Source organism: Ovis canadensis, chromosome 1, assembly GCF_042477335.2.
Source record: "Ovis canadensis isolate MfBH-ARS-UI-01 breed Bighorn chromosome 1, ARS-UI_OviCan_v2, whole genome shotgun sequence".
NCBI classification, from domain to species: domain Eukaryota; kingdom Metazoa; phylum Chordata; class Mammalia; order Artiodactyla; family Bovidae; genus Ovis; species Ovis canadensis.
In genome coordinates this window covers 149,574,417-149,598,057 of record NC_091245.1, presented here as the reverse complement: position 1 = coordinate 149,598,057, position 23,641 = coordinate 149,574,417, and the positions used below count along the sequence as shown (strand labels likewise).

General features: G+C 37.1%; 1 protein-coding gene across 1 annotated transcript in view; it reads left to right on the top strand.

Moving 5' to 3' along the window:
• ROBO1 (roundabout guidance receptor 1) overlaps positions 1-23,641 on the top strand; it is a 452,203-nt gene that overhangs the window by 70,978 nt on the left and 357,584 nt on the right. Inside the window, exon 2 of the mRNA XM_069578675.1 lies at positions 19,462-19,788. Coding sequence (XP_069434776.1) covers positions 19,462-19,788 — 327 coding nt within the window. The remainder of the gene's footprint in view (positions 1-19,461; positions 19,789-23,641) is intronic.

Genomic DNA, 23,641 nt, shown 5'->3' with positions numbered 1-23,641 from the left:
TTCCTGACTTGCATACAGGTTTCTCAAGACGCAGGTCAGATGGTCTGATATTCCCATCTCTTTCAGAATTTTCCACAGTTTATTGTGATCCACACAGTTAAAGGCTTTGGCATAGTCAATAAAGCAGAAATAGATGTTTTTCTGGAACTCTCTTGCTTTTTCAATGATCCAGAGGATGTTGGCAATTTGCTCTCTAGTTCCTCTGCCTTTTCTAAAACCAGCTTGAACATCTGGAAGTTCATGGTTCACGTATTGCTAAAGCCTGGCTTGGAGAATTTTGAGCAGTACTTTACTAGCATGTGAGATGAGTGCAATTGTGCAGTAGTTTGAGAATTCTTTGGCATTGCCTTTCCTTGGGATTGGAATGAAAACTGACCTTTTCCAGTCCTGTGGCCACTGCTAAGTTTTTCAAATTTGCTGACATATTGAGTGCAGCACTTTCACAGCACCATCTTTTAGGATTTGAAATAGTTCCACTGGAATTCTATCACCTCCACTAACTTTGTTCGTAGTGATGCTTCCTAAGGCCCTCTTGACTTTGCATTCCAGGATGTCTGGCTTCAGGTGAGTGATCAGAGCATCGTGATTATCTAGTTCATGAAGATTTTTTTTTGTACAGTTTTCTGTGTATTCTTTCCACCTCTTCTTAATATCTTCTACTTCTGTTAGGTTTGTACCATTTCTGTCCTTTCTTGTGCCAATCTTTGCATGAAATATTCACTTGGTAACTCTAATTTTCTTCAAGAGATCTCTGCCTTTCCCATTCTATTGTTTTCCTCCATTTCTTTGCATTGATTGCTGAGGAAAACTTTTTTTTTTTATCTCTTCTTGCTATTCATTGGAACCCTGCATATTTTTTAAATGGTATAATTTCAGAATGCTTAATAATGTGAGAGATTTATATCCTCATAGGCTTAACTTCTAGTTCAGTGAATCTCAAACTTCAGATTTCATTAAAATCATGCTGTGTAAAGTACCACTTAGACGTCGTCACACCCAAAGGGCATGACTAAATACATCAGGGATCATTTGTGTGTGAATGCCCAGTCATGTCTGATTCTTTGCCACCCAATGGACTGTAGCACTCCAGACTCATGTCCATGGGGTTTCCAGGCAAAAATACTGGAGTGTCTTGCCATTTCCTACTCCAAGGGTTCTTTGTGACCCGTTAATGGAACCCATATTCCATGAGCCTCCACGTTGGCAGACAGATTCTTTACCACTGTGCTACAAGGGATCACATACCTACACCTTTAACCTTATCCCAGATTTTTCTAAAGCAGATAAATAAAGAAAGAATACTTAGAAATTAGAGAAACCTCTTAAATAAATAAAGACGGTCTCATATTGAGGCTCATTGCTTTCATTTTATATTAAATGTTAAAGATAAAATTTTTTAAAAAATTTACCTACTGAGTGACTTGTTAACTACTGCAGTTTGGAATGCCTGTACCCGATAGTTTGGAAGGCTTTATGTTGGTGAGCCTTAATTTGCCCCTGATCCAATAAATGCAATTTTATGCATAAAGGTGGTAAAGAAAATGCTTATTTCAAAAGAGATTTACTTTTACTTTTCAAAAGACCATATTATATAATATTGTTCTAAATAAATGCAGTTCTAAAATGAATGAAACAAAAAATCAAACAAAAACAACCTTATACTTCATCCCTCTCTATCTCAGTTCTTGTTTCAGTACTAGCAGAAAGCTAGAAAAAATACTTATGATATTGAGATATTCTACTAGTTATTAACAGGCTGAGCAGGGAAAATGTAAATATATATTGGCAATGTAATTTACTCACAATTAATTATTAGCAGATGATCTCAGAATTGCTCATAAATAGTCAAATGTGAAAGAAAAAACAGTCACTTTCTCTGAGTGGCATGAACTAGCAATTACCTCGTAATGATACTGAAGATAAGTAAAATAATTAGGTCTAGTTGCTTCCTAAACAGAAGAGGCGATTCATAACTGTCAATAGATTTAAATCCATATCCAGTCTTTAAACTCCTAGTGATCACACAGTGCATGACCAAGCAGCTCTTTGCTTCAGGGTTTGTGGCCTCTGTTCATTTAAATTTCACAGACTTGCAACTTTTTCAGCAAGGTTTATTTTTGGTTGAAGACATTTGCTTCTGCTCATTATATCTTGCATGCATTAGGCTCATTCTAACTATGTGGAATACAGTTCTTTTTCATTTGTTCACTGATTGCTTATGTGTGTCTTCAAAACAACAACAAAAAATTTAATGTTGGCTAAAATGTATATGGCAGAGAATGCTCAAACATCTTCACAATTGCATTCATCTCACACGCTAATAAAAGTATTGCTCAAAATTCTCCAAGTCAGGCTTCAGCAATACGTGAACCGTGAACTTCCAGATGTTCAAGCTGATTTTAGAAAAGGCAGAGGAACCAGAGATCAAATTGCCAACATCCTCTGGATCATTGAAAAAGCAAGAGAGTTTCACAAAAACATCTATTTCTGTTTTACTGACTATGCCAAAGCCTTTGACTGTGTGAGTCACAGTAAACTGTGGAAAATTCTGAAAGAGATGGGAATCCCAGACCAACTAACCTGCCTCTTGAGAAACCTGTATGCAGGTCAGGAAGCAACAGTTAGAACTGGACATGGAACAAAAGACTGGTTCCAAACAGGAAAAGGAGTATGTCAAGGCTGTATATTGTCACCTTGCTAATTTCACTTATATGCAGAGTACATCATGAGAAACACAGGGTTGGAAGAAGCACAAGCTGGAATAAAGATTGCCGGGAGAAATAACCTCAGATATGCAGATGACACCACTCTTATGGCAGAAAGTGAAGAGGAACTACAAAGCCTCCTGATGAAAGTGAAAGAGGACAGTGAAAAAGTTGGCTTAAAGCTCAACATTCAGAAAACGAAGGTCATGGCATCTGGGTCCATCACTTCATGGGAAATAGATGGGGAAACAGTGAAAACAGTGTCAGACTTTATTTTTTTGGGCTCCAAAATCACTGCAGATGGTGACTGTAGCCATGAAATTAAAAGATTCTTACTCCTTGGAAGAAAAGTTATGACCAACCTACATAACATATTGAAAAGCAGAGACATTACTTTGCCAACAAAGGTCCATCTAGTCAAGGCTATGGTTTTTCCTGTGATCATGTATGGACGTGAAAGTTGGATTGTGAAGAAGGCTGAATGCTGAAGAATTGATGCTTTTAAACTGAGGTGTTGGAGAAGACTCTTGAGAGTCCCCTGGACTGCAAGGAGATCCAACCAGTCCATTCTGAAGGAGATCAGCCCTGGGATTACTTTGGAAGGAATGATGCTAAGGCTGAAACTCCAGTACTTTGGCCACCTCATGCAAAGAGTTGACTCATTGGAAAAGACTGATGCTGGGAGGGATTGAGGGCAGGAGGAGAAGGGGACGACCGAGGATGAAATGGCTGGATGGCGTCACTGACTCGATGGACGTGAGTCTGAGTGAACTCGAGGAGTTGGTGATGGACAGGGAGGCCTGGCGTGCTGCGATTCATGGTGTCACAAAGAGTTGGACATGACTGAGCGACTGAACTGGAAAGATATATAAATGCATAAATTGGGCTGGCCAAAAAGTTCATTCATGTTTTCCTAAGGTTTAAGGAAATCTTGGAATGAACTTTTTGGCCAACCATTACATTAAGAGTATGCAGTACATCACTACTTGTATATCATTAACATGAGCTTTGCATCTTTCAGTTCAGTTCAGTCACTCAGTCATGTCCGACTCTTTGCATCACTATGAACCACAGCACGCCAGGCCTCCCTGTCCATCACCAACTCCTAGAGTCCACCCAAACCCATGTCCATTGAGTCGGTGATGGCATCCAACCATCTCATCCTCTGTTGTCTCCTTCTCCTCCTGCCCTTAATCTTTCCCAGCATAACGTACTTTTCAAATGAATCAGCCCTTCGCATCAGGTGGCCAAAGCATTGGAGTTTCAGCTTCAACATCAGTCCTACCAATGAACTCCCAGGATTGATTTCCTTTAGAATGGACTGGTTGGATCTCCTTGCAGTCCAAGGGACTCTCGAGAGTCTACTGCCACACCACAGTTCAAAAGCATCAAGTTTTCAGCACTCAGCTTTCTTTATAGTCCAACTCTCACATCCATACATGACCACTGGAAAAACCATAGCCTTGACTAGACAGACATTTGTTGACAAAGTAATGTCTCTGCTTTTTAATATGCTGTCTAGGTTGGTCATAGCTTTCCTTCCAAGGAGTAAGCATCTTTTAATTTCATGGCTGCAGTCACCATTTGCAGTGATTTTGGAGCCCCCCAAAATAAAGTCATCCACTGTTTCCACTGTTTCTCCATCTATTTGCCATGCGGTGATGGGACTGGATGCCTTGATCTTTGTTTTCTGAATGTTGAGCTTTAAGCCAACTGTTTCACTCTCCTCTTTCACTTTCATCAAGAGGCTTTTTAGTTCTTCACTTTCTGCTATAACGGTGGTGTTGTCTGTATATCTGAGGTTATTGATATTTCTCCCGGCAGTCTTGATTCCAGCTTGTGTTTCCTGTAGTCCAGCGTTTCTCATGATGTACTCTGCATATAAGTTAAATAAGCAGGGTGACAATATACAGCCTTGACGTACTCCATTTCCTATTTGGAACCAGTCTGTTGTTTCATGTCCAGTTCTAACTGTTGCTTCCTGACCTGCATACAGGTTTCTCAAGAGGCAAGTCAGGTATTCTGGTATTCCTATCTGTTTCAGAATTTTCCACAGTTTCTTGTGATCCACACAGCCAAAGGCTTTGGCATAGTCAATAATAGATGTTTTTCTGGGCATAGTCAATAATAGATGTTTTTCTGGAACTCTCTTGCTTTTTCGATGATCCAGCGGATGTTGGCAATTTGATCTCTGGTGCCTCTTCCTAAAACCAGCTTGAACATCTGGAAGTTCACGGTTCATGTATTGCTGAAGTCTGGCTTAGAGAATTTTGAGCATTACTTTACTAGCGTGTGAGATGAGTGTAATTGTGTGGTAGTTTGAGAATTCTTTGGCATTGCCTTTCTTTGGAATTGGAATGAAAACTGACTTTTTCCAGTCCTGTGGCCACTGCTGAGTTTTCCAAATTTGCTGGCATATTGAGTGCAGCACTTTCACAGCATCATCTTTCAGGTTTTGAAATAGCTGTACTGGAATTTCATCACCTCCATTAGCTTTGTTCATAGTGATGCTTCCTAAGGTCCTCTTGACTTCATGTTCCAAGATATCTGGCTCTAGGTGAGTGATCACACCATCGTGATTGTATGAGCCATGAAGATCTTTTTTGTACAGTTCTTCTGTGTATTCTTGCCACCTCTTTTTAGTATCTTCTGTTAGGTCCCTACGATTTCTGTCCTTTATCAAGCCCATCTTTGCATGAAATATTCCCTTGGTGTATCTAATTTTCTTGAAGAGATCTCTAGTATTTTCCATTCTATTGTTTTCCTCTATTGCTTTCCATTGATCACTGAGGCTTTCTTATCTCTCCTTGCTATTCTTTGGAAGTCTGCATTCAAATGGGTATATCTTTCCTTTTCTCCTTTGCTTTTCTCTTCTCTTCTTTCACAGCTATTTGTAAGGCCTCCTCAGACAGCCTTTTTGCTCTTTTGCATTTTTTTTTCCTTGGGGATGGTCTTGATCCCTGTCTCCTGTACAATATCATGAACCTCCGTCCCTAGTTCATCAGGCACTCTGTCTATTAGATCTAGTCCCTTAAATCTATTTCTCACTTCCACTGTATAGGCATAAGGAATTTGATTTACGTCATACCTTGCATCTTTAATAACTAAAAGAGAGAGAAAGATACTACTCTTGTTTGTTTGCACTCTTGTTTTACCTGCATCTAGCAAAGACCTGTTATAGTGTGAGTACTTAGTACATGTATTTTGGGTGAATAAGTGAATGCTAAAGAGTTAGCCATGGACAGGAGTTTGTGTAAACTCCCGGAGTTTGTGATGGCCAGGGAGGCCTGGCATGCTGTGGTTCGTGGCATCGCAAAGAGTCGGACACGACTGAGCAAGTGAACTGAACTGAACTGAAAGAGTTAGCAAAAGTTGAATTTTGTTTTCTCCTTATTTTCAGAAAATGTTATTGGCTTTCACAGTTCTAAAATAAAATATTTTATTGTGAAATTAACACCAGAATTTATGCAGGTGCATGCTAATTCACTTCAGTTGTGTCTAACTCTTTGCTACCCTATGGACTGTAGCCCACCAGGCTCCTCTGTCCTTGGGATTCTCTAGGCAAGAGCGTCATGGAATACCTAAAAGCTAGAGAAACTTAGAAGGAAACAAGACCTGTCCATTTTTCAGATTGAATCAGAAATTGATATTAAAATTCCTTTTAGATTTTTTTTTTTTTTTGGTTTCTTTCTCCCTCTGTCTCTCTTTCATTGTGCTAGAATTGTGCAGATTGCTCTTGTGGTAATCTTTGTATTTGTGGTACACATTAACTTTCTTAATTTTGAAGAAAGTTCCCTTCTGTGGATAGACCAAAAGTCTTGTATCTTCAAACCTCTTCTGGGAGGCCATTACTTCAAGGCGGCTTATCTGTGGATGTTTGCCTCCAAGCGCAGGATTAAGGATTCTCCTTACTGTCTCTTGAACTCAGGGGGTACACTTAACTCCCTCCAAGCAGGGATGTGCATGTATTTCATGTTCTAAAGTTTATAAATACATGTGGGGTCACCCATCACTTTGTCCCCATTACCTGTTTATTTTTTCAACAAACTTTGTTGAGTGTCTGCTAAGTGCTAGGTGCTATTGTAGGCACTGGAGATGTGGAAATGTCAGTTGTTTTTTAACTAGTAACTAAACACAAGTATTTCAATATTATACATGCTTTCTAATAAAAACTGATTTTGTGACTTCTTTAAAAATTAATTAAACCACCATCAAAATAATGATTAAAAGTATTTTATTTCATTTTTGAAGTTGCATTAACATACAAAATGATAAATTCATATATACCTCATATTACCACAAATAAAAACTAAAAAAACCCTTTGGAAAAAAAGTGATGCCAGACCACTGTTCTATATGAAAAAAATACTCCAAACATACCTGGAAAAAAGAGAGAGATACAAATCTCAAATCAGAGTGCAAAAGAAGAAAAATATTGTTCTTAGAAGAATTTTTTGGAATTTTATCATTTTGTATCACAATTTACATATGGTAGTAATTTTTATAATGGATTTTTCTGTTAGATTAACTACAGGTAGTTTTGTTATAGATTGATGAATTATTTACTTATCCTTTTAGAAAATAAAGATTACTGAGTAGATTTTTAAGTTAACATATGGAACAGCTTTTAAATCCTTATATCTCATATATCAAGGGATTAGAATCTGCCTCTCAACATTTTTTATTAGGGAGCCCTTAAGAATCTGTAAGAACTAAATTTGAGATATAATGAGAGAGCAAAGTAGAAGTTACAGAGAGGTAAAGATGAAAGTTTGCTAATGTGCAAAAGAGTTTCTTTAGAAATTCTTGTTCATGTCAGGAGTATTGACTGGGTTTTAAAATGAGTGAAGTTGACTGCATTCCTGTAGAGATTTCTCGGTAATCTTTTAAAAGGTTGTTTTAAGTATTTTGTTTTTTAGAAGAGTAATTGTCTTTAGACTCTTTAGACCATTATTTTTAGAATTGCAATCCCATACTCTACCTTGCAGACATGAAAAGCCTACCTATATTTGAGAGTTATCTAAATGTGGCTCAAGCATGTTGACTAATTTAAAAACTAAAGTTGAAAGTTTTATTTTAATGTTTTAATTGATTTAAGTCTATTGATTTAGTAAGTTATATCTATACAGATTCTACAAAAATCTAATATAACTCTTTAGTGAAAGAATTGATAAATATTACTTTACATAATCATTAAAAAAACTTCTGTATAGTTAAGAAATTGTATTTTATCTGTATTTTTTTACACTTATAATTTATGGTTTAAATATGTATTTTTAAACACAAAAATAAGGTTATTTTCAGAAAAAAGGTTTTCCCCTCAGAAATTTGAATTCAGGTCAGAGAAAGATTAACAAGCCAGGTTTATTTTATAAAGTTAGAAGAGTGTTTTTGAGTTAGCATTTCAGTAAAGAAGTCTGCTCATGTTCTGTCTACTGAAGTTATAATTGGTTACAATTTATAACCATTAACTGTTTCTATATTACATACAGAAAATGAAGTGTAGATTAACATTGATTGAAATGCCATGTAATTTGTTTTAACATGTTGAAAATTCATTAGGATGAACTAAATTTCCTTAGCAATAAAAGTATTCGCAGGACCATCCATATACTGTTTCACAGTTCAAAATATTGTCCAAAACCCTTTGTCTGTGAAAAATGGCCCTAAAAGCTGAAATAAGCTATTTTAATTTCAGACCTAAATATCTTGGTCCATTAGGATAAGCATTAATAAATACAGGATTATTTGTGACTTTTGATAATCTTAGTATAACTCTAGAGAGTTGACTTGAAATGATATTCTACACAGTTACCAACTTTATTTTTCTGGCTATGCATAGGATTTTTATATATTGGTAATGAAAAGGGAAAAAAGCCAATACAACTATTCACTCAGTTTATTGAACATCTTTCTGATCATTAGCTTGAGCTCATTATCAGGTAGATTACTTATCTCCACTTTGCTTAGGTCTTCTGGGGTTCTGTCTTATTCTTTCATTTGACACATATTCCTCTGTCTCCTTATTTTGCTTAAGTCTCTGTGTTTATATTTATGTATTTAGGAAGGTTGGTTATGTTTCCCAGCCTTGGAGAAGTGTCCTTACATCCTATGGGTCCCAGCAGCATGCTCCTCTCTGTTCACAGAATTGTATGCTCCTAGTGTGCCCCCTGGACTTCCTTCGTGGCTCAGATGGTAAAATGTCTTGCTTACAATGTGGGAGACCTGGGTTTGATCCCTGGCTCGGGAAGATCTTCTGGAGAAGGAAATTGCAACCCACTCCAGTACTCTTGCCTGGAAAATCCCATAGACGGAGGAGCCTGGTAGGCTACAGTCCACTGGGTTGCAAAGAGTCAGACACGACTGAGCGACTTCACTTTTACTTTCTTTAGGGTGCCCCCTGTGTGGACAACATGAGCCCTTTTGTTTTGGCAGGGCTAACCACTGTGGGCGTGCTGGTAGGCGGGGTGGGACTGTGTTGTGCTTGACTGCTAAGCCCTACCTTGAGCAATGACTGGTGTGACCCTCTGGTGACAGGGTAAGCCCTTAGCACTAATAGGTCTACCCTTAGCTCTAAGAAGGAAATGGCAACCCACTCCTGTATTCTTGCCTGGAGAATCCCAGGGACGGCGGAGCCTGGTGGGCTGCCATGTATGGGGTTGCACAGAGTCGGACACGACTGAAGCAACTTAGCATGCATACATGCATGCATAGCTCTAAGAACGCTCAGAGGGAGGGGTACAAAAAAGATGCTTGCCTACACCAGTGCCTTCATTGCATAACAAGCTCCCCAAAATGGCTGTCGCCAGTATCTGTGCCCTCAGGGGAGTTCCAGTTGCATCTTCCCTCTCTGGGAGGCTCTCTGAAATCAGCAAGTGGGTTTAACCCAGATTCCTTTCAAATTTCTTCTTCTGGGCTGGGACTTAGAGTGTGTGAATTTTTGCATGACCTTAACCGGAAAAGTCTGTTTTCTGTAACCAAATATAAGGCCATTTGGGCTTCAAAACCAGATATTCTGGGAGCTCATATTCCTGGAGCAGGACCGCTGAGTTAGAGAGTCCAGTGTGGGGTTTAGTGGAAAATCTCAGCAATTGTGATTATCCTCCTGTTTGTGGGTCACATAATTGGAGGTGTAGGTCTTCACTGTACTGTGTCTCTGCCCATCTTTTCTGTCTGATTTTTGTTCCTGCTTTGTAGCTTTAGTTATGGAAGATCTTCTCTGCTAGTCTTCAGGGCATTCTCATAGATAACTGCTCTGTCAGTTTAGTTCAGTCATTCAGTCGTGTCCAACTCATTGCAGCCCTGTGGACTATAGCACGCCAGGCCTCCCTGTCTATCACCAGCTCCTGGAGTTTACTCAAACTCATGTCCATTGAGTTGGTGATGCCTTTCAACCATCTCATCCTCTGTCACCCCCTTCTCCTCCCGCTTTCAATCTTTCCCAGCATCAGGGTCAGTTCTTCACATCAGGTGGCCACAGTATTGGAGTTTCAGCTTCAGCATCAGTCCCTCAAATGAATATTTAGGACTGGTTTCCGTTAGGATGGACTGGTTGGATCTCCTTGCAGTCCAAGGGACTCTCAGGAGTCTTCTCGAGGACTGCAGTTCAAAAGCATCAATTCTTCGGCACTGAGCTTTCTTTATAGTCCAACTGTCACATCTGATAATTCGTAGTAAAGCTATCTAGTTGGCTGTGCTAAGCTGTCTAGTTTTCTTTTATTTCTTTTATTTTGTTTCATTCTCTTTTGAACAATTTTTAACTGGAATTGTGCAAGATCTTGCCAAGAATTTTATCAGTTCAGTTCATTTGCTCAGTTGTGTGTGGCATACCAGGCTTCACTGACCATCACCATCTCCTGGAGCTTGCTCAAACTGATGTCCAGCGAGTTGGTGATGCCATCCAACAATTTTATCCTTGGTCATCCCCTTCTCCTCCTGCCTGCAGTCTTTCCCAGCATCAGGGTCTTTTCCAGTGAGTTGGCTCTTTGCATCATGTGGGCAAACTATTGGAGTTTCAGCTTCAGCATCAGTCCCTCCAACGAATATTCAGGGTTGATGTCCTTTAGGATTGACTAATTTGATCTCCTTGTAGTCCAAGAGACTCTCAAGAGTCTTCTCCAGCAATTCTTAATGCAATATAGGCACAATATACAGTTAGACTGATGGATGAGAAGGTGAGAGAATTTAGACTTTTAATACGCAAATATTTTTGTTTGGCATTTTATTGAGAATGAAATTCTCTTAGTCGCATGTTAATGGGAAGTTTTATGAAAGGGCAGATAGCAAGCATGAACTCAACCAAACAGCTCAACCCTCCAACCCCTTTGTTACAGCTCATAGCAAAATCCTGGCTGATTTGAGTTGGCTGAGGTAGTTCTTGCAGTTAATGCCATAGTAGCTTCTGTACGATCATATTATTAAAAATAGGGGGATGGGCAAGCAATATTGTTTCTGAAGTTTAACTTATGATGCTGTCAGTCTTTCTCACCTCTCTGGGGAAACCGCCATATGATATTAGATTCTGTAGAAATATTGCAAAAACACCAGGGATTCACTCCTGGATTTTCATTTTGGTCTATTTTGGTGATCATTTTAGATGGTAACAGACAGTAGCAATGGCATTCAGTTAATTATTGAGATTATTCTAAGTTTTGACTAGAGAAGATCCCTCTTCCCCCATTTGCTATGTAGAATTATAATCAAGGGGAATTAGGATGGAACAAAGTACCTAAGGAAAATGGCGTGATCCATTAATCATATAATTATTTTAATGCATCCTGTATTCCTTTACTCTGTATAATTTCAGGTGGAATTAGCTAATTTTTCTGTAGAATGAGCTCTGTTTTTCTAGTTGGAGTAAGCATCAGTATTTGGGAAACCTGGATAACTCAATAGAGAAAATGTTTACATCTGCTCTCTACACAGTGAGTGATTAATAGGTTCTGTCTTCTTATTTTTAACAAATATCTCCTTGTACGATGAAATTCTGACAGGAAAATTATAGGATTGGTGCCCATGATAGAATTTATGTTAATAATTGGAGGCCTTTTGCTTCTTAAGATGTAAATGGAGCTTAAGTAAAAAAGGTTAAGAGGCAAAGCCCTTTTAAGAATACAGGTACTCCTTTACAAATATGGGTATGTTGTCAAGGGAGTATATATTCTACCCCCACCCTTGGGCACATGTGACTGAATTGTCTATTAATATTCATTGTACATCTGTCATGAACTTGTTTCTCTTGTGCTTTTAGCAATAGTACAAGCATTCTTGTGCTGCAAGATGTTTTAATATGATATATGATACAAATGGATATTTTCATCATTTTACGTTTTCTTATTTAACCTACCAAGGAATAGGAAAAAGAAATTTGGATCAAAACAAGAATTTGTTAATAAAATACTGCTTCTCTCAGTCTACTAAGAAACAGACTTGAAAACATAAACAGACGAAACCCAGAACATGTATTACTGCTTATACTAGAAAAGAATAAAATCATACATTTCAAAAAGTAAAAATATATATTTGTATGTTTTGTATACCTCGGTAAATATTAGAAAGTCAGTCTCTTAAATGGTTACTTACTTTTGTTTCTGCAAATGTGTGTCTAAAAGGGGGGAACACTTTATATCCAACTAGGAGTTTAATTCCCTCGTAATAAATCTCATGTGACTTTGATATATTTCCTTGAAATACTTAGCACTTACGTGTGTATCTTTTTCCAGCTGTGGTTGTGTAAATATTTAGATATTTCAGTCACTCGTGTTTATATTTTATCTTCCAGCCGGGCAGTTGTTGAAGGAATCCTGCCCTGCCTTTTTCCCTGATGCTGCCCTTGCCTGGAATCAATTGTGTTATATTCCCAAGGTTCTACCAAGATTCTTGCCAAAGGCAGCTGACATTATCATCCTAGTTCCTTGTTAAAGCCTCATTCCATCAACCCCTTTCTTATTTTACCATCTCTTCTTTGTAACTTTTTAAATTTCTTACGCAAAATTTGAATTTGTTTTTCCCTAGTGTAATATAAACCTTTTATTATATAAAAAGTGCTCAAATTAGCATAACTAGAATGGTGGTTGTTGGATGGTTTATAGGAACTCTGAATTTATGATTGAAGAAAGAAGGCTTTTTATGAATCGTGTGTCAAGAATATTATATAAAGAGAGCTGCTTTGACAGTGTGGAGATGGACACGATGTTTAAGGAAAAAGATTGCAGTAACTAGGGGTCTTTCATTAACTCTCTTCTGAGATTTATCTGTGCTCTTCCCTATTTATTCTTGGTGTAACTCTCTCAAGGTCCTCCTTTGAGAAAGTGAGGCATAGTGATTCATAGAAGTTGGGTGGCTTTTCCCTCAAAGCATGTTGGTGGAAAATAACAGGAATCAGTGGTATTTACCTTTAATTGTGCAAACAGTATGTAGAAATTGAGGTTTCTCAAATATTAAAAACTGATAATATAGGATAGCTACTCAGAACTGCAGGCTCATATTGGAGAAGATTACACAGTACAAGGAATGATTTATATTCTCATTCATTCATCGTGAAAGTCTTTACTGAGTTAAGTGACTATGACATCATATGATTTACAGTTGGATGTTCTGATTGCGTGGGAAAAGAACTTTAGATGTCATCAGGTTTGACTGTGTCTTGCTGTTTTTATTATCTACCTTTTAAAAATTAAAAAAAATTTTAATTAGAAATCAAAAATTAACAACTTGTAGCATTGAAAGCAAGAGTGGACAAAGCCTGTTTCTCTTTAGATTTTAACTAATGAATCCTAGCAATGTTTATGGAATAGTGGGAAAGAGCAAGGATTTTGAATCTGATTTTAGAATTGGATCCCAGCAGTGTCACCTTCCAGCTGAGTGACCGCAGAGAATCTCAGTCTCCCCTTATGGATACCAGATAACAATACCGCGCACCTCATAAAGATGCTGTGTGATAAAGGAGATGATGGACATTTCATATTTGTTTTCTTTTCATTTGTTTTCTTCATGCTTAGATATGATAATAAATAATAACTTATTATGGTTTTTATAGAGATAATGATTGCCATTTATAATTGCTACTATTGAGGTTAACTAGTCACATGTTATAAATGTCACTGAAATTAGACAGTTCCTTTCTTCAAGATTCTATATTATGAGAAATGTTGCATTTCTGTGTTTTTTGTTATGATTTCCAAAGGTTTTGGCTCTTCTGTCAAATAACTTTTTTTTTTTTTTTTGCTGTTCATCCTCTTTGGATGCTTATATGCTAACAGAGTGTGTTTTCTTTTGAAGTGTATTCCTCAGAAACAAAGTTCAGTGGGATGTCTTGTAAAAGAAAAATAAAAACAGTTCAATGGCCAAATAAGTTTGAGAAATGCCACATATTATATTCTTCTTCTAGCATACATAATGTGCATTAGCAAGATTAAAAGACTCTGAGAACCACAGTTCTCTTTTTTGAGCAAACAAGCTGAGAAAAGAGTATTCCACAGAGCATTTTGAAAGTTTAGCCTTTAATAGAACAGAGAGCATTTTTATTGCTGAAACTCTTTTACTGAATGCTGCTGTACAAACATCATGGTGAAAACTTGGGCCCGAGTTCTCCACTTCCAAAGGCATACTGGCCATGGTCCAGGTGTATGGGGCCATAGGTTAGACCCGGAGAGAGTCCTGAGCTCCACTGTATTTTCATGGAGCCTGGGTGATCTCCAGTTTCTGTAATTGGCCGTTACTTCCTCTATACACTCTCCCTAGACAGTTTTATTCTTTCCCAGGGTTTCAGTCTCCAGCTTGATTCTCATCTACAGACCAGCTGAGATTTTATTTTTCCTTGAGCTCTGGATATATCATTGGCAACTAGTTGTCTTCATTTGTATATTCTGGAAGTATCCCGAACTCTCCATGACTCATGCTGAATAAATCTTCTCTGTCCTTCTTCCTCTGACCATAGTCACTCTTTTATTCTGGACCTTCACTGGGGCTGCCCTTCATGCATTGCTCAGACCAAAATCTTGAACTTTCTCTACCCGCTGCTTCTCCTCCATCTTGTGCATTTTTCATTTCCGTCTTTTCCCAAATTGCCAGTGAGTAGATCCTATTGATATTGTAACTATCTCTAGATTCTACCTTCTATCTTCCTTTCTGTCACTCAAGATCCAAGTACAAGCTTCCAGAATTTATTATTGAAAGAGTGTGAAAGTATCCTAAAATCTCTTCCTAGCTAGCTGCTCGGAGAAGGTGATGGCACCCCACTGCAGTACTCTAGCCTGGAAAATCTCATGGACGGAGGAGCCTGGTAGGCTGCAGTCCATGGGGTCGAGAAGAGTCAGACACGACTGAGCGTCTTCACTTTCACTTTTCACTTTCATACATTGGAGAAGGAAATGGCAACCCACTCCCGAGTCCTTGCCTGGAGAATCCCAGGGATGGGGGAGCCTGGTGGGCTGCCATCTATGGGATTGCACAGTTGGACACGACTGAAGCGACTTAGCAGCAGCAGCAGCTAGCTGCTGCATTCTAGTTTCATAGTACGAATAGTGACCTTTTTTAATACCAAACTTGAGCATGCAGTTCCTTGCTTACAGTATTTGAATGTTCTTATTGCCGCATTGGGCTTCCCTGGTGGCTCAGAGGTTAAAGCGTTTGCCTGCAAGGCGGGAGACCACATGACCTGCCTCCTGAGAAATCTGTATGCAGGTCAAGAACTGGACATGGAACAATGGACTGCTTCAAAATTGGGAAAGGCTGTATATTGGCACCCTGCTTATTTAACTTATATGCAGAGTACATCATGCCAAATGCCGGGCTGGATAAAGCACAACTGGGAATCAGGATTGCCGGGAGAAATATCAATAACCTCAGATATGCAGATGACGCCACCTTTATGGCAGAAAGTGAAAAGGAATGCAAGAGCCTCTTGATGAAAGTGAAAGAGGACAGTGAAAAAGCTGGCTCAACATTCAGAAAAGTAAGATCATGGCATCTGGTCCCATCATTTCATGGGCAATAGATGGGGAAACAGTGAGAGACTTTATTTTTTTGGGCTCCAAAATTACTGCAGATGATGACTGCTGCCACTAAATTAAAAGACACGTACTCCTTGGAAGAAGAGTTATAACCAACCTAGACAGCATATTAAAAAGCAGAGACATTACTTTGCCAACAAAGGTCCGTCTAGTCAAAGCTATGGTTTTTCCACTAGTCATGTATGGATGTGAGAGTTGAACTATAAAGAAAGCTGGGCGCTGAAGAATTGATGCTTTTGAACTGAGGTGTTGAAGAAGACTCTTGAGAGTCCCTTGGACTTCAAGAAGATCAAACCAGTTAATCCTAAAGGAAATCAATCCTGAATATTCATTTGAAGGACTGATGCTGAAGCTGAAACTCCAATACTTTGGCCACTTGATGGGAGGAACTGACGGACTGGAAAAGATCCTGGTGCTGGGGAAGATGGAAGGCAGGAGGAGTAGGGGACAGAGGATAAGACAGTTGGATGGCATCATTGACTCGATGGACATGCGTTTGAGCTAGCTCCAGGAGTTGGTGATGGACAGGGAGGCCTGCCGTGCTGCAGTCCATGAGGTCATAACTGACACGGACAGCACTGAGCGACTGAACTGACTGAACTGAACCAGTTGCCTTCAGTTAGGTTCCAGAACTTTGGCTTGATGTACAAAGCCCATCACATTACTGCTTCATCAGGCATGGGCATCATAATCTCTGATGTCCACCTAAACTGAGATCACACAAGTGCACTGTATTCTTCTGTATCTGTGCCTCTGAATGAAATCCTCATCTTTCTTTTCTTCCTGACTCATTTTTTTAAGACTCACCTCAAGTTTCTTATGTTGGCATGCCTCTCTCAGGCAGTCTTCATTTGTTTGTATTCTCATAGCAACCTATACATGTCAGTTTCTTATCTAAAATACACTTTAAGAATATAAATAAAATCTGCTTAAATTAAATATATATGGCCTCAGCAGTTGATCCTCATTAACATCCAGCTTTCATAATTAGAGCCAAAATAAAGTCCAGTAATATTATATAATGCTGTATTTTCTGGAGCTTTTTAGTACTTGTATTTGAGTAATCTTAAATTCAATTTAAATTTCAGTTGCCATCAGTATAGCTTTTGTGAAAGACCAGGAGTTTCCAAGTAATTTTTCCGCATGTTGCTGGCTTATTTCTTCCGCTTCTAGAGCCTGGTTTCATTTAAAAGATTTATGATATGTTGTATACCATGCACTGAACTAAAGCTATTTCTCAATATTTCAGATTATAAAACTATTACTCAATATTTCAGATTATATATTTTTTGTTTCATGGTGGACATAAGCAAATAATAGATCTTTTAGTTTTTATCATTCATCATTTCCTTAGGAAATAGTAACTGTAGTAATTACAAATTAGAACTATAAATAAACTCCATGCAGAATTTATAGTCTAGTAGAGGTTAAACAGTGTGTATATATGGTTACAATTTAAAAATAAAATCTTTTGGGACTTCCCTGGTGAACCAGTGGCTAAAACTCTGCACTCCCAATCCAGGGGGACCAGATTCAATCCCTGGTCAGCGAACAAGATCCTGCATGTTGCAACTAAAAGTTCACAGATGCAACTAAAGATTCCACATTCCCCAGTGAATATCGAAGGCCACATGCCGAAACTAAGACCTGGCACACTCCAATAAATAAATATAAAATTAAAAAATATTAAAAATAAAGTGATAAAAAATAAAAATGGAATATTTAAAGTATTTCCATACAGAGCATGATAAATAAGCTTCAGATCATTCCACTCAAATAAGGTTTTGCTGTTAGCACTTTTTGTTTACTCAACATGTATTTATTGAATATGTGTAGTGTGAGCAATCTGCCAAGTATAAGAGAAGAAACCGTGAGCAAAATTAGACACACAGAACTTCAGAGTAATGGGAAAGGCAGTGTTCAAGGCATCTAGCAAAAAAGTTTAAAATATAATTCTCATTATTTTACCACAGGTAATTTCATACCCTTGCTAAAAAGGAGTATTTAAATTTTGTGGTAAAGGTCAGAGAAGGTAGAGATTTGAAAGAAGAATGGGTATCCACTAGAATAAGATCTTTTTGAGACCAGACCCTAAGGCAGGCTTAGGCCTTGGAAGGAGGAAGCTTTATATATATATAGATAGATAGATAGATAGATATGGAACAAACAGAAAACTCAGGTGAAGAAAGCAGAGAAAGCGGCGAAATAGGAAGGGTCCTGAGAGCTAAAGGGAAATGAACACCGTCTCCAGTAGGTCTTGTTAAAGACTTTAAGAGCAGTGAGTTTAAGAGTCACCCAAATAAGGGAGGACCCAGATTCTATTTGCACTTCAAAGCCTTCATTTGGCTGCATTGAAGTGAAGCTATTTAAGAGCTTTCCTAAATCCTGGTGGGAATCTACAGCAGTTTGATCTGGGATGGTAACTGGCTGTACAGATTTCGATGAGTAGATTGATTTGAGAAATTTGAGGGAGGATTAAGGAACAGAAAGAGGTGTCAACAAGACTGCTTTCTACTTTTCTTTGTTCATTGAGATTGGAACACTAGATGAGAACAAGGTTTAAAGTTTGGTTGTTGAAGTTGAGAAACCTTTAAGATTTTTACATATTAAATCCATACAACAGTAAGGTAGGAACATTAAAAATATGAAAGTTGATCCCCATTTTAGTGATTATAATCTCACTGGAAAAAATAAGGCACAAAATATTTAGATGAACTCTCAGGACTTCGCTTATCAAGCAATACATAATGTAGCTCCTCACTTAATATCCTTTTCAATTTAAGATTTAATTATTTAAACTCAATTATGTAACATTTTACCTTTGAAATCTACTAAAGTAATAAAATAATGATTGGAGACTAATGAACTTAATTTATTGAATAAAAACTCTGGGAAAGTATATATATATGTATATATAAATATGTATATATAACATATGTGTGTGTTGTATATATATATGTGTGTATGTGTGTATGTATAGGGCTTCCCAGGTGATGCTAATGGTAAAGAATCTGTCTGCATTACAGGAGACCCAGGTTTGATCCCTGGGTTGGGAAGATTCCCTGGAGTAGGAAATGGCAACCTGCTCCAGTATTCTTGCCTGAGAAATTCCATGTACAGAGGAGCCTGGCAGGCTACAGTCCATGGGGTCGCAGAGAGTCGGACATGGCTGAGCAATCCTTATGTGTATATATGTATATATATGTGTATATATATATGTATTAATATATTTATGTACATATATTATTATTAAGAAAGATATAAAAATCTATATAAAGTTCCATCGTGCATATTTCAACATAAATGTTCATTAATATATAGCATATGTTTTATAGCATAGTGTTGACTGATGTCGCATTGAGGAGGAGATTCCAGGAAGCCATGCCATTATTTGTAACAGTCAACAATTCTCTAACACATTCCTCTGCAAAAACAGGCACGTACATGGTACAAACAGACAGGGTGATGGGTTCTGAAACAGGCGATTTGGAGAGTAGACGGGATTTGTACAGACAGAGATTTAGCAAGAGCACTTTCTAAGTGGAGGGTCAAAAGGATTCAGGAATTAGAAAGTACAGTTAAAGTAGACACCAGAGGGATTAGTTAGGAAGGAGGTTAGGAAGAGTAGGTCAATACTGTGCAGTGTTTATTAGATGGTAGTGCTAATGCCTGGGCTTTTGAAATAAGACTTTTCATTGTTTTCACGTTGATGATATGAAGCTATTTTGTCAATTCTTCTGCAGGCTCCCGTCTTCGTCAGGAAGATTTTCCACCTCGCATTGTTGAACACCCGTCAGATCTAATTGTCTCAAAAGGAGAACCTGCAACTTTGAACTGCAAAGCTGAAGGTCGCCCCACACCCACCATCGAATGGTACAAAGGTGGGGAGAGAGTGGAGACAGACAAAGATGACCCTCGCTCACACCGAATGTTGCTGCCAAGTGGATCTTTATTTTTCTTACGTATAGTGCATGGACGAAAAAGTAGGCCTGATGAAGGGGTCTACGTCTGTGTAGCAAGGAATTACCTCGGAGAGGCTGTGAGTCACAATGCATCGCTGGAGGTAGCCAGTAAGTAAAATGGGCTTTTAGTGTTGGGGAGTGTGTGGCCTGTGAGTTGGTGGAGGGGTGGCAGCGTGGGATCATTTACCTTGTTCATGATAAGAAAAAATTAAATGTGTATCACAGGCTTTACCTGAGGAAGATCGGTAGCTTTCTATGTGTAATCATCCACTATTTATTTGAATTTTTTGAATTTCTCATCCTAGCTGGTTATTCAAGCTAAATTGGGAATCATACATAGTTGTGAACTGTTTGACCTAATTTTTTTTAAATTTAAGAACATTTTTATTTTATAATGGACTATGAGTTGACTTATAGTATTGTGTTATTTTCAGGTGTACAGCGAAGTGATTCAGTTATACATATATCTATTCTTTTTCAAATTCTTTTCTGCTTTAGGTTTTTTATAGTATTGAGCAAATGTTCTTGTGTTGTGTTTTACCTTTTGGAGCCATTTTCTATTGAAGATGCTCACTGAAACTGATTTATTCCCTTCTGTTGTTCCTTTTAAATATATAGAGTATGGGGATGGAAGAAGAATACTGTAAGGTATTTTTCGTTTGTCTTCATTAGGAGAAATACTTTCAACTGGTAGTGGAAGTTATGGTTTTAAACGGTTTCCAGTTGTCAGAACTATATTATACTTTGGGTAAAGCTAAATCTAGAGAAATGTATATATATGCCTCATACTTTCTCATCTTTGCTACACTGTAGTGCACCCTGAGAAGAAAACATGTGTTGGGAATCCTTGGGTGGTTGATGGTTCAGTATATTTATACCGATAAAAAAAGCCACTCATTTGAAATTACCTCAAGAAGGATTTGGTTAACTAATGATTCAGTTGTTATATCTAGAGTCTAGATGTGTAATGTATTGTATTTGAATTAGAATCAGGCTTTTCTTATTTTCAATAAGCATTCAAGAGTCAGAAAATTTCATTCCCTTGAAAGAATCCTGTGGAGTATATGTATATATGACAGAAATTGAGAATTGTATAGGAATTAGAGAGACAAATGAAATTTAGATTTAATTCACTTTAAATTTTACTATCTATAACCATTTATGAAACTGTATAGGTAACTATGTCTATTTTTATATATAATGTTTTCTGAGGTGATTGATATTTTAATATAATGGGCTTCCATTGTGGCTCAGCTGGTAAAGAATCTGTCATCAATGCAGAAGACCTGGGTTCGATCCCTGGGTTGGGAACATCCCCTGGAGAAGGCAAAGGCTACTCATTCCAGTATTCTGTCCTGGAGAATTCCATGGACTGTATAGTCACAAAGAGTCAGACATGACTGAGTGACTTTCACTTTCACTTTCTTTCATGTTCAAAATTCTAGTTATGTAATCAGTTTTCATAATTTTTAACATTACATTCAACTAGAACATGACTATATAGAATCACAGATAATTATGAAATTGTAAACATAGAAAGTGATTTATAGACAGATTATTACAACTCAATCATATTATTAATGTGGACTCAGTCCCAAAATCTTAGATCATTTGATTCACACTCACAGAGCCATGCAATACTAAATACTTGAGACAGAAAGCCAAAGATATCTTATATGAGCATAAAACTTAATTAGATAGAATAAAAATCACTTAATCATTTAAAACTATATCAAAACTAGACACTCACATTTTTAAAACATTTACCTGAAACCCAAGTTTATATTTCTCTATTTGAAGTTAACTGATAATTAACTTACTGTACTTTCTCTTATTGCCTTGATTCTCAGGGTAGGTCTTAGAGCTAAATCAGTGATATGTAGAAAAGCTGGAATCACAACAGATAGTTTTCTTTTTCTTTGTATGTTTATTTTTTAAACTCAACTTTAAATGTAGCACAAGCAGAAGAATTTAAAGGTTCAGCTTATTTATAAGAAGACATATGTTTTGCCAAAGACATCTTTTAAACTTACATTAACACTTTTCTAACTCTTGACACCATTATATTTAAAAATAATTATTTTCTGTGAAGATAAGTATAAGTTAATATTTGAGAGCAAATTTAAATCAAGAAAGATAATGTCGGCCTAAATAACCTAGGCCAACTCTTGTATGTAGTACCTAAGGAACTAAAGACCAGGAGGGAAATCAGTGATTGTAAATTCTCTGGAATTATAATTCTTTATAAGAAATATGTAGCAATAGAAATATCAAAGATCATCTGATGTTTCTGTGTTATTATCTACTCTCCTTGCATTTTTGTCATTGTGAGAAGTTTTTTAAAAGTTGATAGATTCGAGTGTCTAAATGCTTACCCTCTATATCTTCCTTTTCAAAACACCTCTGGTTTTACCTTAGATGATCAAGATATCCTTAATGCATTGGGATTTAGAGACTTGTCTGTTTTAATCTGGCTTTTGTGCAGTTATTTTAAAAGGTACTGTTAGTTTCCAGTTAAGTTCTTTTCCTAACTTAGACATTCCACAACCGTGAGAGTCCATTATGAGAAAAGTTCTTGCAGTCTCAGTCAACAAATATACGATCATGAAATTGAAACCAGACAGAAGATCATTATATAACTTTTACCAGTGAAATATTCTAATACACAGTCCCTTAATGCATAGTTCACAAATCTTAGTGGGATAGTCCTGACACATTCCAAAATGTTTTTAAGCTCCAGAGGAAAAAAAAATTATAATTTACTGAATAAAATTTAATGAAACTACTCTAAAAAATACGATCGAATTCATTAACAATTCATATAGTTGGGAAGGGGAAAGTATATAGATATTATACATTTACCAAATATAGTTTGGTATTAATGAGGATAGTATAATAATAAGGATCCATATTAGTGATAATAATTATTTGAAAAGCTTAAGTAGTATTTGCTTCCAATAATTTTTATACTAGTTAAATTGCAAAAATTAAAAGGATATTTTTGTTTAGATAAATTGTGTTGTTTGGACTGTAAGTTATATGGGAAACATTAACTTCTTTGTAGTTAAATTTAAAAAAAAAAATCATGGTTCAGTACACTACAAATAGATGTGTAGTAATTTAATTCACATATATTTCAGTTATTTATTTTAGCCAATGGTTACTGCTCATTCACCATTTTAACGTATGTTTGCATTGTAAAATCAAAACTAGCCTTTTGTATGTTACATAAGTATCAGACAAGAGGGTAGACAGGGAAACATGGGTCATATTTGCTGTAGGTTAAATCTATAAAGCACTATTATAGCTTGTTTTTATTATTTCCTGGAGAGTATTATTATTTTTTTATATTTTCTTAGATTAGACACCAGAAGTTCAATAAGAGCTATTCTTTCTCCTAAAGGCTCAGACACAGGAAGACAAAGATTGCATCTAATTTCTTAGTGATTCTATTAGCCCAAATTAATAGCATTAACAAAAGTGTCTTGAGGCAACACTGGTTTCACAGCACAGTTGTTGGTAATGTCTTTAAAAACATTTATCTGTGTTTTATTTGCCTTTAAACCAAGTTTTACAGCTGTAACAACTGGAGTGCTTGGTTCCTAACAATTGTTAATCTCTCAAACAATGGGGAAAAATGGTATGGAATATAATTTCAAACTTTTATTTTTGTATAGAAATAATAATATTCTTGTCTTTCATGTTTTTAATATTTATTTAAATTTAAATAATACACCAAGAGGATTATATTTATTGGTTATTTTTAGGATTAGTTATTTTTGTTTTCATTTAAATCCAATTATATTCAAGTTTGGTTTCCCAGGTGGCACAGTGGTAAAGAATCCACCTGCCAACCCAGGAGATGTGGGTTGGATCCCTGAGTTGAGAAGATAGATCCTGGGTTGGGAAAATAGATCCCTTGGAGGAGGAAATGGCAACCCTCTCCTGTATTCTTGCCTGG